The 16,442-nt window shown below is 39.2% G+C and overlaps 3 protein-coding genes across 6 annotated transcripts in view; 2 read left to right on the plus strand and 1 right to left on the minus strand.

Annotated features, from left to right (window-relative positions):
* Positions 1-16,442, minus strand: part of LOC109094618 (neurofibromin) — a 68,909-nt gene that overhangs the window by 15,391 nt on the left and 37,076 nt on the right. For all 4 annotated transcript variants that reach the window (XM_042771342.1, XM_042771345.1, XM_042771344.1 and 1 more), the window contains 5 exons: positions 3,314-3,746; positions 2,564-2,904; positions 2,103-2,305; positions 1,282-1,475; positions 940-1,080 (listed from right to left, as the gene is read on the minus strand). In XM_042771342.1, the coding sequence (XP_042627276.1) occupies positions 940-1,080; positions 1,282-1,475; positions 2,103-2,305; positions 2,564-2,904; positions 3,314-3,746 (1,312 nt within the window). The remainder of the gene's footprint in view (positions 1-939; positions 1,081-1,281; positions 1,476-2,102; positions 2,306-2,563; positions 2,905-3,313; positions 3,747-16,442) is intronic.
* Positions 6,791-9,665, plus strand: LOC109094620 (protein EVI2B-like). The gene is made up of 2 exons (XM_042771346.1): positions 6,791-6,923; positions 7,301-9,665. The coding sequence occupies exons 1-2, from the start codon at positions 6,916-6,918 to the stop codon at positions 8,877-8,879; spliced, it is 1,587 nt and encodes a 528-aa protein (XP_042627280.1). The 5' UTR covers positions 6,791-6,915; the 3' UTR covers positions 8,880-9,665.
* On the plus strand, positions 12,084-15,476 carry LOC109094619 (oligodendrocyte-myelin glycoprotein-like). The gene is made up of 2 exons (XM_019108336.2): positions 12,084-12,880; positions 14,113-15,476. Exons 1-2 carry the CDS (start codon positions 12,873-12,875, stop codon positions 15,290-15,292), a joined length of 1,188 nt encoding a protein of 395 aa, XP_018963881.1. The 5' UTR covers positions 12,084-12,872; the 3' UTR covers positions 15,293-15,476.

Below are 16,442 nucleotides of genomic sequence, written 5' to 3' on the forward strand. Positions count from 1 at the left end.
TATTTGGCCTTTCAGCACAGCTGAGCATCTTCAACTAGTGTAAAATAGCAGAAAATATTTGGTTATGTTTAATGCGTCAATCGAGAGTCATAAAGAACAAGGCGCTTAAGTTATCGAATTCGCAATTCTGTCTCTCCTTCTGCACAAGAGTCTGACAATGAGCGTAATGACTAACAGTTGCCCATATAATAGGAGCGACTGCCCCGCTGGCTAACTATTGTCTGTCTGTGCGCACACATACAAACTGGGCATTTGTGCAGAACACTTAGGATTATAGATGTTGGGTAGAAGAGCTAGTCAGCCTGGATAAGATCACAAGAGGAATGATTCAGGAACACAAGAGCCAGAAACACTTTAAGCGGTAAGTCGAAATCTGTTTCAAAGAGTGTTAGAGGCTAGAAATTTACCTAAAAGACCTATAGGACATTTACAGACATGCTAACAAGAAATAAAACTGGTTTGAGTGATAATTTAATATTCATGATATTATATAAGAGGTATACGTTTCAACTAAGATAAATTGGATGAAATTATACAAAAATGCATATGCAATGTAACTGAAGCAGTTTCATGGCATTTTGAATCATCTTGGAATTCAAAATTATTTATAAATAAAAAAATATATTTTTATATAAAAATGCAAAAGAATAAATAAAATAATACAACTAATTAAAAGTAGCAATTAGCTGCAATATCATCTGTGCTTACAACATTACTGCATATTCTGTTACTACAGTATGAAGAAAAAGCAAAATTTGGTTCGGTTGCATTTTCCATGCTCTAAATCAATCAATGCATGTCAGCAATGCAGCAAGATTGAATATTTCTGTATAACCTAACTGAGAAGCTCTGTTACAATAATATCTTAAGAACAGCATCATATTAAGTGATATATTAAAAACATAAATTCATATAATATGGTGACCAGTAAGTGCTTACCTTGCTGGACACCAGCTTGACATTTCCTGAAGCCAGAGCTACAGCTGTATCAGCCATCACTTCAGCCTTGATGGATCCCAAACCCCCGGTAGCACTAGTCTTTATGAAGCTATCCAACACCACATCAAGCAGGTCTGTGATCTATAAACATAAAAGGATGCATTCTGTAAGTGCTGACTTAGGGTTTCTAAGGACTTACTATAGATATATGAAGGGGTGTTAGAGTTTGAAGGCATTTGTCATTGTAATGCCTATTTGAAACTTTTTGGACTGAATAAGCTCACAAAATCAAATTCCTTGAATGAAATCGGGAGAAACTTTACAGTAGTTTGAAAGGCCTACCTGACCCAAGCTGCCCCATATCTTCGCCTGTATGGAGGGGTACATCTGCTTCTCATTGATGGTCATAGTAATGAGTTTGTCCAGGATAGCCGTGACACGCTGCCGTTTAGCATCGTCATTGTGTTTACAAAAGCGCACCAAATTACGCAGCCAAGGAGTCATATACTCCAAACACAGATGCTTCAGCTCAATACCTAAAGCACGAAAACAGGAGACACACAACATTTTTGTAACAAATGACACAAAAATGGTGCTTTGCATGACCACTCACTTATTTTGTACTGCACTACTGTTCAAAAGTTTGGGGTCAGTACTGTTTTTGAAAGAAATCCCTCATGCTCACCAAGGCCTCATTTACTGCCTTATTAATTAATATTGTGAAATATTTATTTTTTTAAATGTAAAATAACTGTTTTCTATTTTAGCATTTTAAAATGTTATTTATTCCTGTGATGACAAAGCTGAATTTTCAGCATCATTACTCCAGTATTGAGTGTCACACGAACTTTAAGAAATCATTCTGATGTGTTGATTTGGTGCTCAAGAAAAGCACCAAATTTTCTTGGTATCAAAGTTGAGCTGTGTAATGTCTTTGTAGAAACAGTGATGCATTTTTTCAGGATTATTTGATGAACAGAAATTTCAAAAGAACATTCTAAAAGTTTTCACAGTCACTTTAAATCAATTTAATGCATCCTTGCTAAATAAAAGTATCAATGTCTTTTAAAATAGGGGGGAAAAAATCTTACTGACAACAACAACCTTTTGAAGAATAGCACATATGTGGGGAATGATGATTGTTTTTTGCATGTGACACTGACTTGACTTGCTGAAGCCAGAGATGCACTCTTCTAGGAACTCCAGAGTGAGGTGGGGCTCATTAGCTGCTAGCGTTTTGCTAATGGACACAATAAAAAGGGTGTTGTTGGCTGGAATGCACAAGCCAGATGTTTCCAGGAGTTGGCCTTCAATCTTCAGGTTGAAGGTGCAGGTTAAGGCACAAAGGAGATTGTACGCAGCTGACCTGTTAAAGGAGTTTTTAATTAAGAGCAAGTCATTTTCAGAAGCACTAATTTGCTTTAACAAATACATCAGAAATTCAAGAGATATTTCATTTTTACACGACAGGTTCTGCCTGGTTCTAACTGTGGGGGGGCAAGTTCAAGAGTTGAACTAAAGACACAAAGGAGCAGTATTAGCATTTCTAATCAGTTTCTAACAGCCTGAGCATGGCCTAAAACTCAATCCCCCAAGATGCCAAGCAAAGTGCAAAGATTCTCACCTCAGACTGGGGTCAGAGCTTCCCAGGTTGAGGAGGGCGATGTTGAGCAGGGTGCCAGGAACATCTTTAGGCCTGATCTTTGTGTGCTGAGGAATGGAGTCCGGTTGGGAGAGCTCCCAGCGTGTGCGGATATGGATGATGGACTGAACGATGGCTTCACACTCCTGGTGCATAAACGTGAGAGGGGTGCCCTGGTTAGCAATGGTCAGTGTGAACTGGTTCTCGTCCACCAGACATATCTCCTCGATCTCTGAAGCATAGTATATGTCGTTCAGGAAAACGGGCTGTCCCAGGACACGTGTTCGCTCAGCAGAGGTGACCTGAACAGCTGTTGATCCCACCTAGGTAGAATGGGCCAAAAAATAAAAAATAAACTCTGGGATTTACACTTTGGGTTATAGTACCATATTATAAAAGATAACATTTAAAAAAACAAAACCACACTTATAATTTAACTAAAAAGAGGGATTGAATTAATAAAACGTAATTTGTGGTTATAAATTCTTAATACTTGGCCAAAATAAATATATTTTTGTCCACATGTCATGTGCAAAGCTCCATATAATTTTTTTTATTTACTATATACATTTATTTAGAAAAGTATAGAATGACAATTAAAAATTCTAATAGACTTTAATATGGGTGCATCCCTGACTAATGTAGAAAATATTGGTGTAATAAACCGACCTCAAAATAACACTTGGGTTGAGTTTTGCACATATCCATAAGCTCTTATCCATAAGCTTTTACCTTGATCGACACTTTTGTGTCCTTGTGCGCCAGTTTCAGGGCATTGTGGAACACTTTGAGGTCCTCTTCCAGTGCCAAGGTAGCTGCAGGTAGCTTCTGCTGCTCAGGTTCAATGTGTTCAGCCAGACGTGCAGGCGAGTCGATAAACAGCAACTTCTTGCTCCCCTTGAGGCCGGTCAGTAGTCGCTCGTGGTATTTGGTGTACTCTCGTACCCAGGTGTTGCAGTTGTAGATGTACACGGCAGCCACATTCTCGTAGGCAAAGTTTGGAAAGACCACAAACCACTTGGATAAGAAGTCCGTCTTGAAGCGATTACTGGGGCCCACGTGGGTGAGGTCTACTACGATCTCGTAGTGCTTGGCATAGTAGGGCTTGAGGGTCAGAAGGACGTGATAGATCAGAAGATCACCATTGATTTGTCCTGTTTTGAACCTAAAGAGTAACAACCATAGTTTGGAATTTGAATGAGTTTTTGCTTCTAAAGGTGATGCACTGTGCATATATATGCCAAAAACAACGGTGCATTAATCATTTCAAACACTTGAAACATGAGCAGTCTGTACCAATGACCTTAAATGGCAAACTTCTGACAGCATACACAAAATAGCAACCAGTTTATCAAATATAGCCCTGTTTTCTACTGTTGTAACCACAGGTCAAGAGCATCTCAACTGAAGATCACCAAAATAACATCAAGCGTGGTGGACAGGAAGTGATTCACAATATATTAAGCCTCATTGCTTCAGGCCGTTGCTCTTCATTTTCCAGCTCTCCCTCTCCGGATAAGTCCCTAAGAAAGGCTCTATAAACACTTTAGTAAGTACTTGTTAATTCACCAATTATCTCTAAAGCTTACGTGTAATTGAGAGTTTGGAAAACAGAAGGCAGGAGAGCAAACTACTCAGTCTTTGTTAAGGTTTTTTATTATACAGGCTAAAGAGTTTTAAAACCTATTTTAACAAAAGATTGGTGCATTTTAATATCCATATACACTAATTAAAAGCATATTGATTTATGTTAAATTATGCACACACTACCATTAAAAAGATTGGGGTTGGTAAGAATTTTTTGTGTTTTTGAAAGAAGTCTCTTAAGCTCACCAAGCATGCATTTATTTGATCAAAAATACAGGAAACAGGAATAGTAAAGTAGCTCAAATAAAATGATTATTTTTCATGTGTTTTCAGTCACACAATCCTTCAGAAATCATTCTAATGCTGATATGATGCTCGAAAAACATTTCTCATTATTATCAATGTTGAAATCAGCTGTGCAAATATTAAATGTGGACATCATGATTCAGCGTGATTCAGGATTCTTTGATGAACATAAAGCTCAGAAGTGAGGCATTTATTTGAAATAGAAATGTCTTTACTGTCACTTACAGCCAATTTAATGAATCCTTGCTGAATAAAATCATTAACTTTAAAAAAAATCTTACTGACCACCCACTTTTGAATGGTAGTGTACATAAATAATGTTCTTTTTTTTCATTAGCCAAGCTTTTTACATTCAGTTTGAACAGAAAAATTGATTGTCGCTGGAAACTTATTGCATCATGCCTAGTTAAAACTGACTGAACTGCTAAAGAATATTCAAAAGAACAGGTCCTGCTGAATAACAGTACTTGTTTGTTACACAGATCTCAAAATACAATGACCACAAATGATCTGATGTACAACACCACCATGCAAGAGTACAAAGACCTCAACATTTCCTTTGCAACAACTAGTTTTCCTGCAACTGGTGCCTCCGAGATCAGCTGTTTTATTGATACCCAGCTAGTGTTTATAGCAGCTGCAACTGCTGGTGGCGTCATCCTGATCCTTCTAACCTCCACCATAGTGTTGGCATGTACCGTCTCAAGTCTGAAACGTCGTCACCAGGCCCCTCGTCCATCACGAAGCAATGCGGAGATAATGATTGGAGCGGGCTACTTGGGTACAGAGAGAAGAGAGGGCAGCACTGGGGGTCCATGCGAAACCAGCATTCTACTGGAGGATGTAAAGACAGACGGCGAGGAGGAAGAGATTCATGATGGCGCGGCAGGACTGAGCCAATTAATCACCCCTTCTAATGCAGCTAGTGATTCAGAAAGCGTCCCGACAGCCATGCAGAGCTCAACCTCAAGGGATTCCTACATAGATCCCATAAGTTTGGACAACTTGCCTCTCAAGGTGTAAATTATTATATATTTTTTTTGTATGATGGGCTCTGATGTCAGGCATTTTATTTCTCTTCTCTTTTTTTTTTTGCCTTTTGTTTTGTTTTTTAAACGTCTTCAACAGTTCAGCTACTGCAGTAAAAAAAAAAAGTAGCAAGCTAACAAAAGTGCATAGGTACAAGTGCCTTACAGGGTTTTTCAGAATCGTTTAAATAACTTCAATTTCTTCTCATCCTGTTAAAAGGAAATTTCCCATAACATTAGATGAATTTGATGGGTCAACTAGTCAGTAAATAGAAAACATTGACATTTCAACAGATCAGGTCAATGCAGTTCTCTCATCTCAATCAGCTCTTGTTTAGTGAGGATGACAAGGACAATAAGTAAATGAAATTTCTGTGCATGTTTGTGTATATTGTGAAATTGCCATCTAACATCAGCATTGTCTCACATTTTGACTATTTTTATTTTTTTATGACAAGCAGCAACATATTGTACCCAGAAATCAAAGAGCACATTCACTCGCTGTAAACGAAAGCCTAATAGATGAACTCTACATATTGTGCACAAATAGCAGACCACAACATGTATTTAAAGCTGGTTAATTTTTGCTGTAATTTCTACTACAGTTACTGAACCGCATTGCAAAAATAATGACTGTTTTTTAAACATTTATCTGCCACTGGTCGATCAAACAGTTTGGATGAAACAACCTATGAATGGCTTATATTTAACTCCGAATATTAAGCAGTGACACAAGAAATCACACACTTCAGCATTAAAATGGGAAAAGCAATACCATTCTGCATTCCACATCCTATAACAATAAGCAAGTTTTCTCTCCTAGAACACTTAATGAATCTCAATGTAAAATAAAATGAAATGCTAATGATAAAAATGCTTGTCCTGTTTATCATTTACAACCAGATGTTGAAATTTTGTTGCTTGCTGGGTGAAACTCACTGCAGCAATGCTTCCGTTAAGGTAGTTGCCAGATTTAGCTTCAGAAGTTTTTATTGGTGGTTGAAAAGTGGATGTTCAGTAAAGGGAACTTTACAATAAGAGGCATGAGATAATTTCCTTTCAGATGACTTTTGCTCTGCAAAGAATTCTTACTCATAGATATTTTAAACACACTTATTAACTGTTCCTTTCAGAAAATTAACAGCATTGCTTTAAAATATACCTTAAGAAGGAGCCTCATATCCTAGAACACAGTTTAGATAGGAAAAAAAGTGCTTCTGTTTTTCATACTCTGTTACCACAGATTCTTTCCTCAGTAAAAAAAAAAAAAAAAAAAAAAAAAAAAAAAAAAAAAAAAAAAAACCGCTATTAGCAAAACCGAATGCAGCCATTTCACAGCTTCATTTCCTGTCAAGTGAAGTGACAGTTCCGTATTCATCACAATATACTTCAGTTCAAAAAATTCTTCAGAGGATGCCTGAGTAAGTAAATATTCAGCTGTTTTGTCTAGCAATAACCAATAATTATCTTATTTAATACTGCACAGCAAAACTCTTAAGTCATGTTTTTCAAGTAACTACAAAACACTACAAAATAGAGTAGAAAACAGTCTGTCAGAAACGAATTGTCCAATATTGCCTGTTCAACAAATGACAACCTACTTTTTTCCTTGTCAGTCTATGCTACGAGAATTCACTTACAGTGTGTAACATTTGTAAACAGTTGCATTTAGTAGAATTTATATGAAAAAGATAAATGCAAACGTTTTAATCTGAGCATACTGCATGTGGCCTATATGAATGTGTAGTGAGATAAAACAGCTTGTTGAGTCTTTGCAAAAATGTCTCTTTTTGGCAAGGTTCTCAAAGGACACCATGAGGACTACTCTTTGCACGCTTGTCTTCCTCTTTTCTCTACCATGGAGTCTAAACGGCCATTTAACAACCAGCCTTAAGAATACTGAGGTAACAAACACAGCAGAAAATGCATCAAGGCAGAGGGACTACACTATTGATTCTGTAACAGAAAACGTGGTTTCACTTTCAAGAAGCGTTCAGACGCAACACCTCACGAGTCACTCAGAGCAGCAAGGTATCACGCTGAGGATGCCCAATGGTGAAGACGAGACATCAGGGATAAAGAGGAATGTACATTATGACATACACAACTCGACTACTGCGTCACCACACCTTGAAATGCAAATACTGGACAAGGTAACTCCACAAAAGGAACATCTAAAACCAACAGAAAGTTCCCGCAGACCACAGACTAAATATATTTTGCAGAGAGAGAATGCTACACAATTTAATGTCTCTGCTAAACCACCCAATTTCACAAGGGCAGATGTTTTACCAGAAGAAAAAACAAGCAGTGGACTTTCTGAGACACAGCAAGCCACACAGGAAACATCTTCTACTTCTGGTTTCACAGGACTTTATGATGCGCAAGCAAATAAAACAGTCATGGATAGCAACAAAACCAATACAAATAAAGATCTTCAAACAGTCCAGCCCCCAATGGTAACTACAAACCAGCCAAGCCCAATGACTCATACGAACACTTCCGCAATAACAACTGTGACAGATTTCAACGGGAAAGTAAGCATCAGTGGTGTGAAAACCACAGAGAGGAAAGAAGTTACAGACAAGTGGACAAGCACTCAAAGACCTGAGCTTAAGACTTCATCTGTGACTAAACCAACAAAGAAGTTGACCACCACTAAAAAGACCACCACAAAGCCAAATCCACCTACATCAAAAGACGAGCAGCAAGCGAACCCAGGTCCTGCTGTAGCAGCCGTGATTGGCACCACGTTTGTTTTGATGTTCATAGCGATAATCTTTATCTTGATAAGGAAACATAAAAAACAAATAAGGCAGCTAGAAAATCCAGAGTGGGCCGGACCATCACCATTTCTGGATGGCGATGTTCTACCGAACTTGCCAAACATGGATGAACCTGAGACCATCAATAGACAAGGCTTCAACCAGCGGTCCATTTCCAGATACATCTCCCAACGGCTCTCAAAACACCTGACATTGGGGAGGAACACAAGTGAGGAAGTTCTCATGGGGGACATCCTGCAAGGAAGCACGTTTGGCAGACAAAATCCAGATGGGGTCCAAACCAGTGGGAACCCGACAACTACACAAGACTCAACTGAGAGAGAAGATAACAAAATCCAGGAAGGTCAAGCATCTGTGGACTCTTCTGACTCCAAAACACCTGCGCCAGGAAGTGCACAAGGACCTGTGATGGAGAACAAAGAATCAAAGCAGACTGATGACCTCACTCCAGCTTTGCCTTCTGGCCCGCATACTGTAATTAAACTTCCTCCACCTTTAGTGTCTATAGATCTTGATTCCCTTTCAGAGGAAGCTGCTCCTTCGCAAACATCAGATGGTGGGATTGTTCCACCTGCTCCACGACTGCTCTAATCTCATGTGACCATCTAAAAACCACCAAAACAAGACAAACAACACACTCATATTTGCTTACTAAAAGTCAAACAAATTATGTAAACACCACTGCATGCAACCTTGACTTATCGAAGCATTAAAAAAAAGGACATATTAAAGAGGTTGTGTTTTTTTATTAGCCAAAAGGCTTTAATTAGTATGTTAATCATGATTTCCTCCTTGCCAAATAGTGGCAGCTCAATCTAGAGAATCTGATTGGACAAAAAGCTGTGCAGTACAGAATGAATCATCCATATTCTTGGTCAGGGGTGTGCAATCCTGCTCCTGGAGGGCCAATGTCCTGCAGCAGGGTTTCAACAGATATAAACAAGTTAAATTTAAGACGTATTAAGACCTTTTTCAAGACCTAAACCTGTAATGGAAATACCCATTTTATTACATTCATATATGTAATATTTAATGTGTTTAAATTAAAAAGAAATCAAAATAGCATTGCTGTAATAAATTATATTTATTACTATGATATACAGTGAAATTTTAATGTCAGCAGACAATATTCCATACAAAATATCCCTGCATGTCTTGAATCTGTGATCATTCTGAATGTATTGTAATAGACTGAATCATACAGTGAAAGAGCGCACTGTAAATGTGCACGCGCACTAGACTTCACATAATGCATACACTCTGTAGGTGTTTTGAATGTTTATTTGCGTTGTGAGAATATTGAGCAAAATAGCTCACTTGTCATGGTGTTACTTAACTATATCATGTTATGAATAAACTAAACATTCTGAATTTTTACCTCAGTGTGTTTCTTCTGAGTTTGTGTACTGTTACGCTAGTAATTGTTACTCCAATTCTGATTTTGTTAGGTCTTTAAAATGTCAATGCTTTTGTCATTTTAGTACTTTAAAAAGCAACATCTACAAGCTAATGTATGGCTAGCTCAGGCATAAAAAATAAATAAATAAATAAATAAAAAATTCACACAGTGTCCATTCTTAGCCGCTTTCCACTGAAATTACCTGGAACAATTTGTCCCAGGAATAATTTTTTATTTATTTATTTATTTATTTATTTTTTCGCAGGAACTTTTTTCCCCCAGACCTGTTGCTGTCTGTGTTTCCATCGCAGTCTAAAGTAGTGAGAAGATTAGGCAAACAGTCTGGTGATTTAGGTCTGCGCGCATTTCTCAATACCAAGTACGCAAATTTCGGACTTGGAAATTAAGTGTACTACGGAAACCCTAAAGGGAATAAATAGCCTATGAGATGGGAGGATAAAAAAAAAACATTTCAATACTTTGTCTCGCAATTATATCATTGCGTAAATATAGGCAACTGTATATAAATTGCGGGCATCACAGAGCAGCTATTGAAACCGCTTTCGATTGCGCGCTCTCATTTTACTTTCACTTTTGAGATCCGCGAACACAAGGACTCTATACTATGGAGCGGCAGTACTTACCACACATTTGACAAGATTAAATGTTTATCATTGGTGCTCAGGATCTGCAAATCATTTGCCATCGTTATATCAGACATTTCTCCTTACTCTGTGTATGTGCTTTCATGTACTGTAATGCAACAGGCTACCGCCAGACTTCGCGAGTTCAAGACACAGGGTCGGGACGATGCAGGGGTAATTCTGCAAACAGTCAGCTAGCCTTGGCTACTGCAATTTTCCTTACTGTATTTACAATAAGATGAAATATGATATCAAACACCGTTGGGAAACATGCACACTGAGCGCCCGCTGATCACATGGAGGTCAAGTCGCTGCACATTTTTAAATAGGCGCTGTCTTTATAAATAAACCACAGATTTGAGTTTTAAACAACTACATTCTCACCTGAAATACTTTTAAACTACATTTCATGACACAATAACAGTAATGTTTTGAAAATTATGTGAATATATGGTTGTTGAAATACAATGCTGTGTGAACTCCACCAATCAGCATGTTCAGAAACACACAGAGTACCGGCCCAAAGTCCCTAGCTCCTGGGGAAAATTCTTGCGGTGGAAATGGGGCTTTTGTTCTTATGCACTTGTTTATGAGAAAAGGGGAATGTAGCCACAATACCCAGTTTGTGAATGAATTACTGCATTGCTTTAGCCACTGAGAGCATGTGTGAGCTTCAATCTGAGAGGAACTGTCAGACGAACAGACCCAATTGCAGCTCACTCTAAAAATACAAAATGTTGCAACAACACGGTCTTGTGTCCTTCCTCCTTCAGCTATAATATAACGAGAGAAAAATGAAGCGATTCAAGAACCTTTAACTGAAACGAACATCATGAAAATCATTATACAGCTGGCTCTTGGTTTCCAACCCTAATGCGCTCTGTCTAGGGATCACCAAAACTGAAATACTTCTATTGAGAAATGAATGAAATTAGTACAAGTAGTATACTGTGTGGTGTGTCTTGTGCAGAGTGGTAAACGCAGGGCCTGTACACCACCTGCAGCAGAAGTGAGAGAGGAAATGTCATAACTGAGTTAAATTGGAAAACAGACCACAAGACTATTTTCTGCCTCTTGATTTATTTTCAACAAAACTCACTTCACTCGTTGGGACTGAGCCAGAGCTCAGTGGTTACATGAGCCATTACCTTTAAACTACTAGTTTGTGGGATGCCGCCAACAACAACATTATTATTATCATCATCATCATCCAATTCAGATACCATACATTGGTAAAGCTATTTTTTTTAGGGTTATGATAAGGTTTTATTTTCTGACAACATCCACCTGGTACTATTCACTGCTGCAGGCTTTCTGACCGAATAACTCAAACCCTCACAAAACTTCACTGTGCTGCTATGCAGGTGCTCCCACATTTGATTGGTGTTGCTATGCTGCTTCGCTCCACGGCTACATTCACACCTCATTGGTGCTCTTATATTGTGCACTTGCACATTCAGAACACTAGGGGGAAACAGATGGGAGACCACCGTAACACAGACCATCCAATATTTATATCTATAGATGTATAGCTACATAGATCTAAAGAGTTAAACTATTAATACATCAAACAGAGTAGATTTCATACAAAACACTCAAAACTAACTAAAGAGGATACATCAACAAGATGAATGAAATGAATCTGAGAATTTACTCAATACCAATTCTGAAATCCTAGGAATGAAATTTAAAAACCTCAATCTAGAGCACATCAATAAAAACAGCTGTCACCTAAATGAGGACATGGCCGTAGAGGCAATTTAGACCACGTCGCCCTATGTACTGCATTTAGCTGCATCACACACATATTAATCCAGCACCAAACGTTACCGTCGCAAAGGAGCTGTTTCTCATTTATCAAAGCACAGGGCTGTGTGAGTAATGTGATATTTAAACATAGCATGTACACAGACCATGACATGCTACAGGAGAACAAAATGTGCGAGTATGAGAGAGACTGAGATAGAAAAATCTGGGAGATGATTTGTTGGTGTGTGCAGATCCGGAATATAAAACACTGAAGTCAGCATCCACCCTCCGCCCCCAACTCATCAGCAGCAGTATGGGTTGACTCTGTACTGCAATTTGCCACCTCCCCCTTCCCCACCATCCGATGATCATTCATCTCCCTCCCTTGGTCCCTCATTTCTCTCTCGAACCTCCTCTCACAGACATCCCTGATGCAAGTGCTGTAAGCAGGCAGCCAGCAGCAGCTGAGGCTACCCAGGGATGCAAATGCTCTGCATTACCATGCCTGGACGAACGGAAAGGCAGGAAAACGGCTAAGAGAGGCTCTAAACCAAAGTAACTCTCGGCTGTCAATGAGAGGAAAAAAAGGGGGGTGAGTAGAAGAAGCGGAGCGAGAGCAAGAGCAAATGCGGACAGAAGCATGAGACAGTGAAGACAAAACGTGAACCCTACTGTCACACAAGACTGGGAAAACATATAAGACACCAATCAACCTAAATCAACTTCTGTTGCTCTAAAAAAAGGGGGAACAGAAAGAGAGATCAGAACAGACAACGACATGTTCACAAAGTAATGGAAAGGTAAGTAATTCAATGCATTCAGACAAGAATAAGGAGCATTTAAATAACACAGTTAGGTTTACCAAATATGCTCAATCCAAAATTCCAGAGAGATGTTAGGTCACAGCGAGTCTGCAGTAGAACGTTTTTACTCTTATTATAAAAACAGGGACACCTCAGTCAGAGCAGAAGATACTTTCCCCCAAAGAAATTTCTGGCATGTGCACACACCCTTTTTCCTAAGGTAAACATTAGGTTTTAGACTGTTCAAACACTGAACTTCAGATGTTCTAATGGACATACTAATGGATTTACTGAGGTAATACTAATGATTTGGCTTTAATATCATATATAATATTTCCTGCATACTGACGCGGCAACCCAGAACACATGTAGCTTTCTAGAACCGAGCGTGATATTGATGTGCACACGCACAGAGGTACTGTGCAACGCTGTCTCCAACTGCCCCACAAGTGAGGGGGTGGGGGTTCAGGATGTAGCCACTGCTACAAAGGCTAAATGCTAACATCTCACTGCTGCAGCATGGCAGGGTAGCTCCTGGCAAAGGCTCAAACTATTATTACAGACCAACTGAGAGAAAGAGAACTGAGTGGCTCAGTATGGTTGGTAACAGTGAGACCTGTTGTTAACCGTGCAATGGCCAGAGAATGCTCAATAAATGAAAACGTCCTTATGTCATGCTGTCCGTACCTTGTTGATGCGATGTACTGGGCGAATGAGTAGTGTGGGAAGAATCACCAAAATAAAGGGAGACATTAAGGCATGAGTTTTTGAAAAGGCTGCTTATTTCCCAAAAGATAAGGTGTAATGGGTATGTCCTCCAAAAGTGGGGTGGGGGGATGAGGTAAGGGTGGTCTGTCTCCTAAAGAGTTCAAATGATTGCTACATCTCTCTGAGAACCTTTATAAGACCTAGCTATAATTATGATGATAAGGTTGACAGAAACATTAGAACAATACTTAGGGTACACTAATACTTAGTAGGGTGCACTGCAAAATGGTAAATGATAATCATATGTTTTAGATTTGTAAAAAATCCCTGGAAGATGAACTGACTTGTTTTTACAGTCATTAGTAGAAGGGCAGAGTCCCATCTCCTACTGGAAGTCTATCCAGATACTAATCTCCATGATAAAGCTTTGGTGTATCTAAATAGCTTGGATGCTGATAAATTTTCCTTGGATAAAAGCATAACCTAAAGAACAAGTTTATGACAAGTTTTCCTTTTTACAGGACAGACCACACCATACCTGCCTCCATGCCGACTAAGCTGTTGCTCCTTCTTCTGTTCGGGGTGCGTGTGCTGGCCATTTGCCCGCCAATTTGCAGCTGTAGCAGAGGCCATAGAGTGGTGGACTGCTCTGCACAAGGGTTAGCTATACTTCCTGATAGCCTGCAGCACAACATTCATTTCCTCAACTTGTCACATAACCGACTCCAAGATCTTGATGAACTCCTCAACCATTTTGACCACTTAAGAACTCTGGACATCTCCTATAATCATCTGCACCACCTTCCTGTTGGTCTGCCAAGAGCACTTTGGGATATACGTGCCTCTGGAAACTATATCCGTCAATTGGAGAAGAACGATACGGCCTACCACTGGAACCTTCAGAAACTGGACTTGTCACACAACTTGCTGGAACGTGTGGTCTTCATTAACAATACGTTGTCCAATCTCCAAGCTCTCAACCTTAGTCATAACAAATTCTGGACTGTCCCAACGAACATGCCCCACAATTTGGAGATGGTGGACCTCTCTCACAACTACTTGCTGCAGATCTTGCCTGGCTCACTGGATCGCCTCCCCAGGCTGTCGAGATTCTACCTGCATGCTAATCGTTTTAACTCGTTAAGCGATGGTGTCTTCAGTCGACTAGATGGACTGCAGCTCCTCACACTTGGAGACAACCCTTGGGCTTGTGAGGACGAGGAGAATATAAACCATCTGCTGACTTGGATGCAACAGACCCCTGCAAAAATCTTGGGCTGTCCCTGCTACACCAGGCCCACATGTGGAGAAGCTCACCTGGCCACTAGGAGAACCTGGCACTCAGCCGCATTCACAGAGCTGCCGCTGGGTGCCGACGCTCGTCATCCTGGCCACCGAACACCAATGCAGGGAGTTACATCTGGGTACCTGTCCAAGTCAGCTCAGTGGAATGTGGGTCAATATCCAAGCACTGTTAATACCTCTGGGCCAGGCGAGCAGGTACTGATTGTGGGTGGAGGATTTCTCACGTCAACTCCTCATAGCCTGTCCACACAGTCAAGCACAACAATCCGAACACGCAGCACCATGAAGGTCCTTCCAGGCAGAGCTCGCAGCACAAGTCATCAAATCCACATATGCAGCTTTGAAACCACCATTTTGAGCCTTTTATATCCAGCTCTTATTGTCAGTGCTTGGTGATTCTGTAGAACAATCTCATGAACTAGACCTGCTGCCTTGAGCATGAAAACAAAAAATCCACAAAGAATGAAAAACGGGAGACTTACCTCTTAAGTTTCCATTTTGACATTGTTATGGCTACCTTCTTGAACATTTTTCAATATATGCAATCTCTGCCTGCTTCCAATAAAATTACCATCTTCTACATAATGTGACTGAGTACTGTATGGTTACACACAGCAGTTACTTAATGTGGAAAATTGAATGTTCTTTCCAGTGTGCATTTCATTGTTTATACTATGTATTAAACTAAACACTCACAGTGTAAAGCTGATGTGTTCTTTGAGTACAGACATGACTTTAACTGTTGAAATAAGAATAAAATTGGAAAATCCATGCTCTATTACTACAACTATATAAAATAAAGTCAACAGGCCATGCAGTGAGACTGGAAATTCCAAATACTTAAACACAGCAAAGCAGAGCTGAAAGTCCATGTCAGGAGAGGTTTAAACTAAATGGAACTTATATACATACAGTTGTGCATATAAGTTTACATACCCTTTGCAGAATATGCAAAATGTTCATAATTTTAACAAAATAAGAGGGATCATGAAAATTGCATGTTATTTTTAATTTAGTACTGTCTTGAATAAGCCATTTCACATAATGGATGTTTATATATACTCCACAACACAAAATAATAACTCAATTTGTAAAAATGACCCCGTTCAAAAGTTTGCATACCCTTAAATCTTAATAATGTGTGTCATTTCCTGGATGATCCATGACTGTACTTAATTATTCTCATATCAATACATTAACACCTTTTATGACCTAATATGTAAGTATTTTATATAAGTCCTGAACATCATTACTAAATCCAGCATCTTCTACATATCTGAACCCTTTCTAACAGTGACTGTATGATTTTGAGAACCATCTTTTCAAACTGTGGACAATTGAGGGACTCATACATAATTACAAAAGGTCAAAACATTTACTGATGCTCAAGAAGGCAACACGATGCATTAAGAGCCAGGGGTGTACACTTTTTGAATTGGATGATCAGGGTAAATCATTATTTTATCTTCTGGGAAACATGTATGTATTTATGTAGCTTCTGAAGTGTAGTACTAAATGAGAAATAAATAAGAAAATTTACACATCA

The sequence above is a fragment of the Cyprinus carpio genome, chromosome A15 (assembly GCF_018340385.1).
Source record: "Cyprinus carpio isolate SPL01 chromosome A15, ASM1834038v1, whole genome shotgun sequence".
In the NCBI taxonomy this organism is placed as follows: Eukaryota; Metazoa; Chordata; class Actinopteri; order Cypriniformes; family Cyprinidae; genus Cyprinus; species Cyprinus carpio.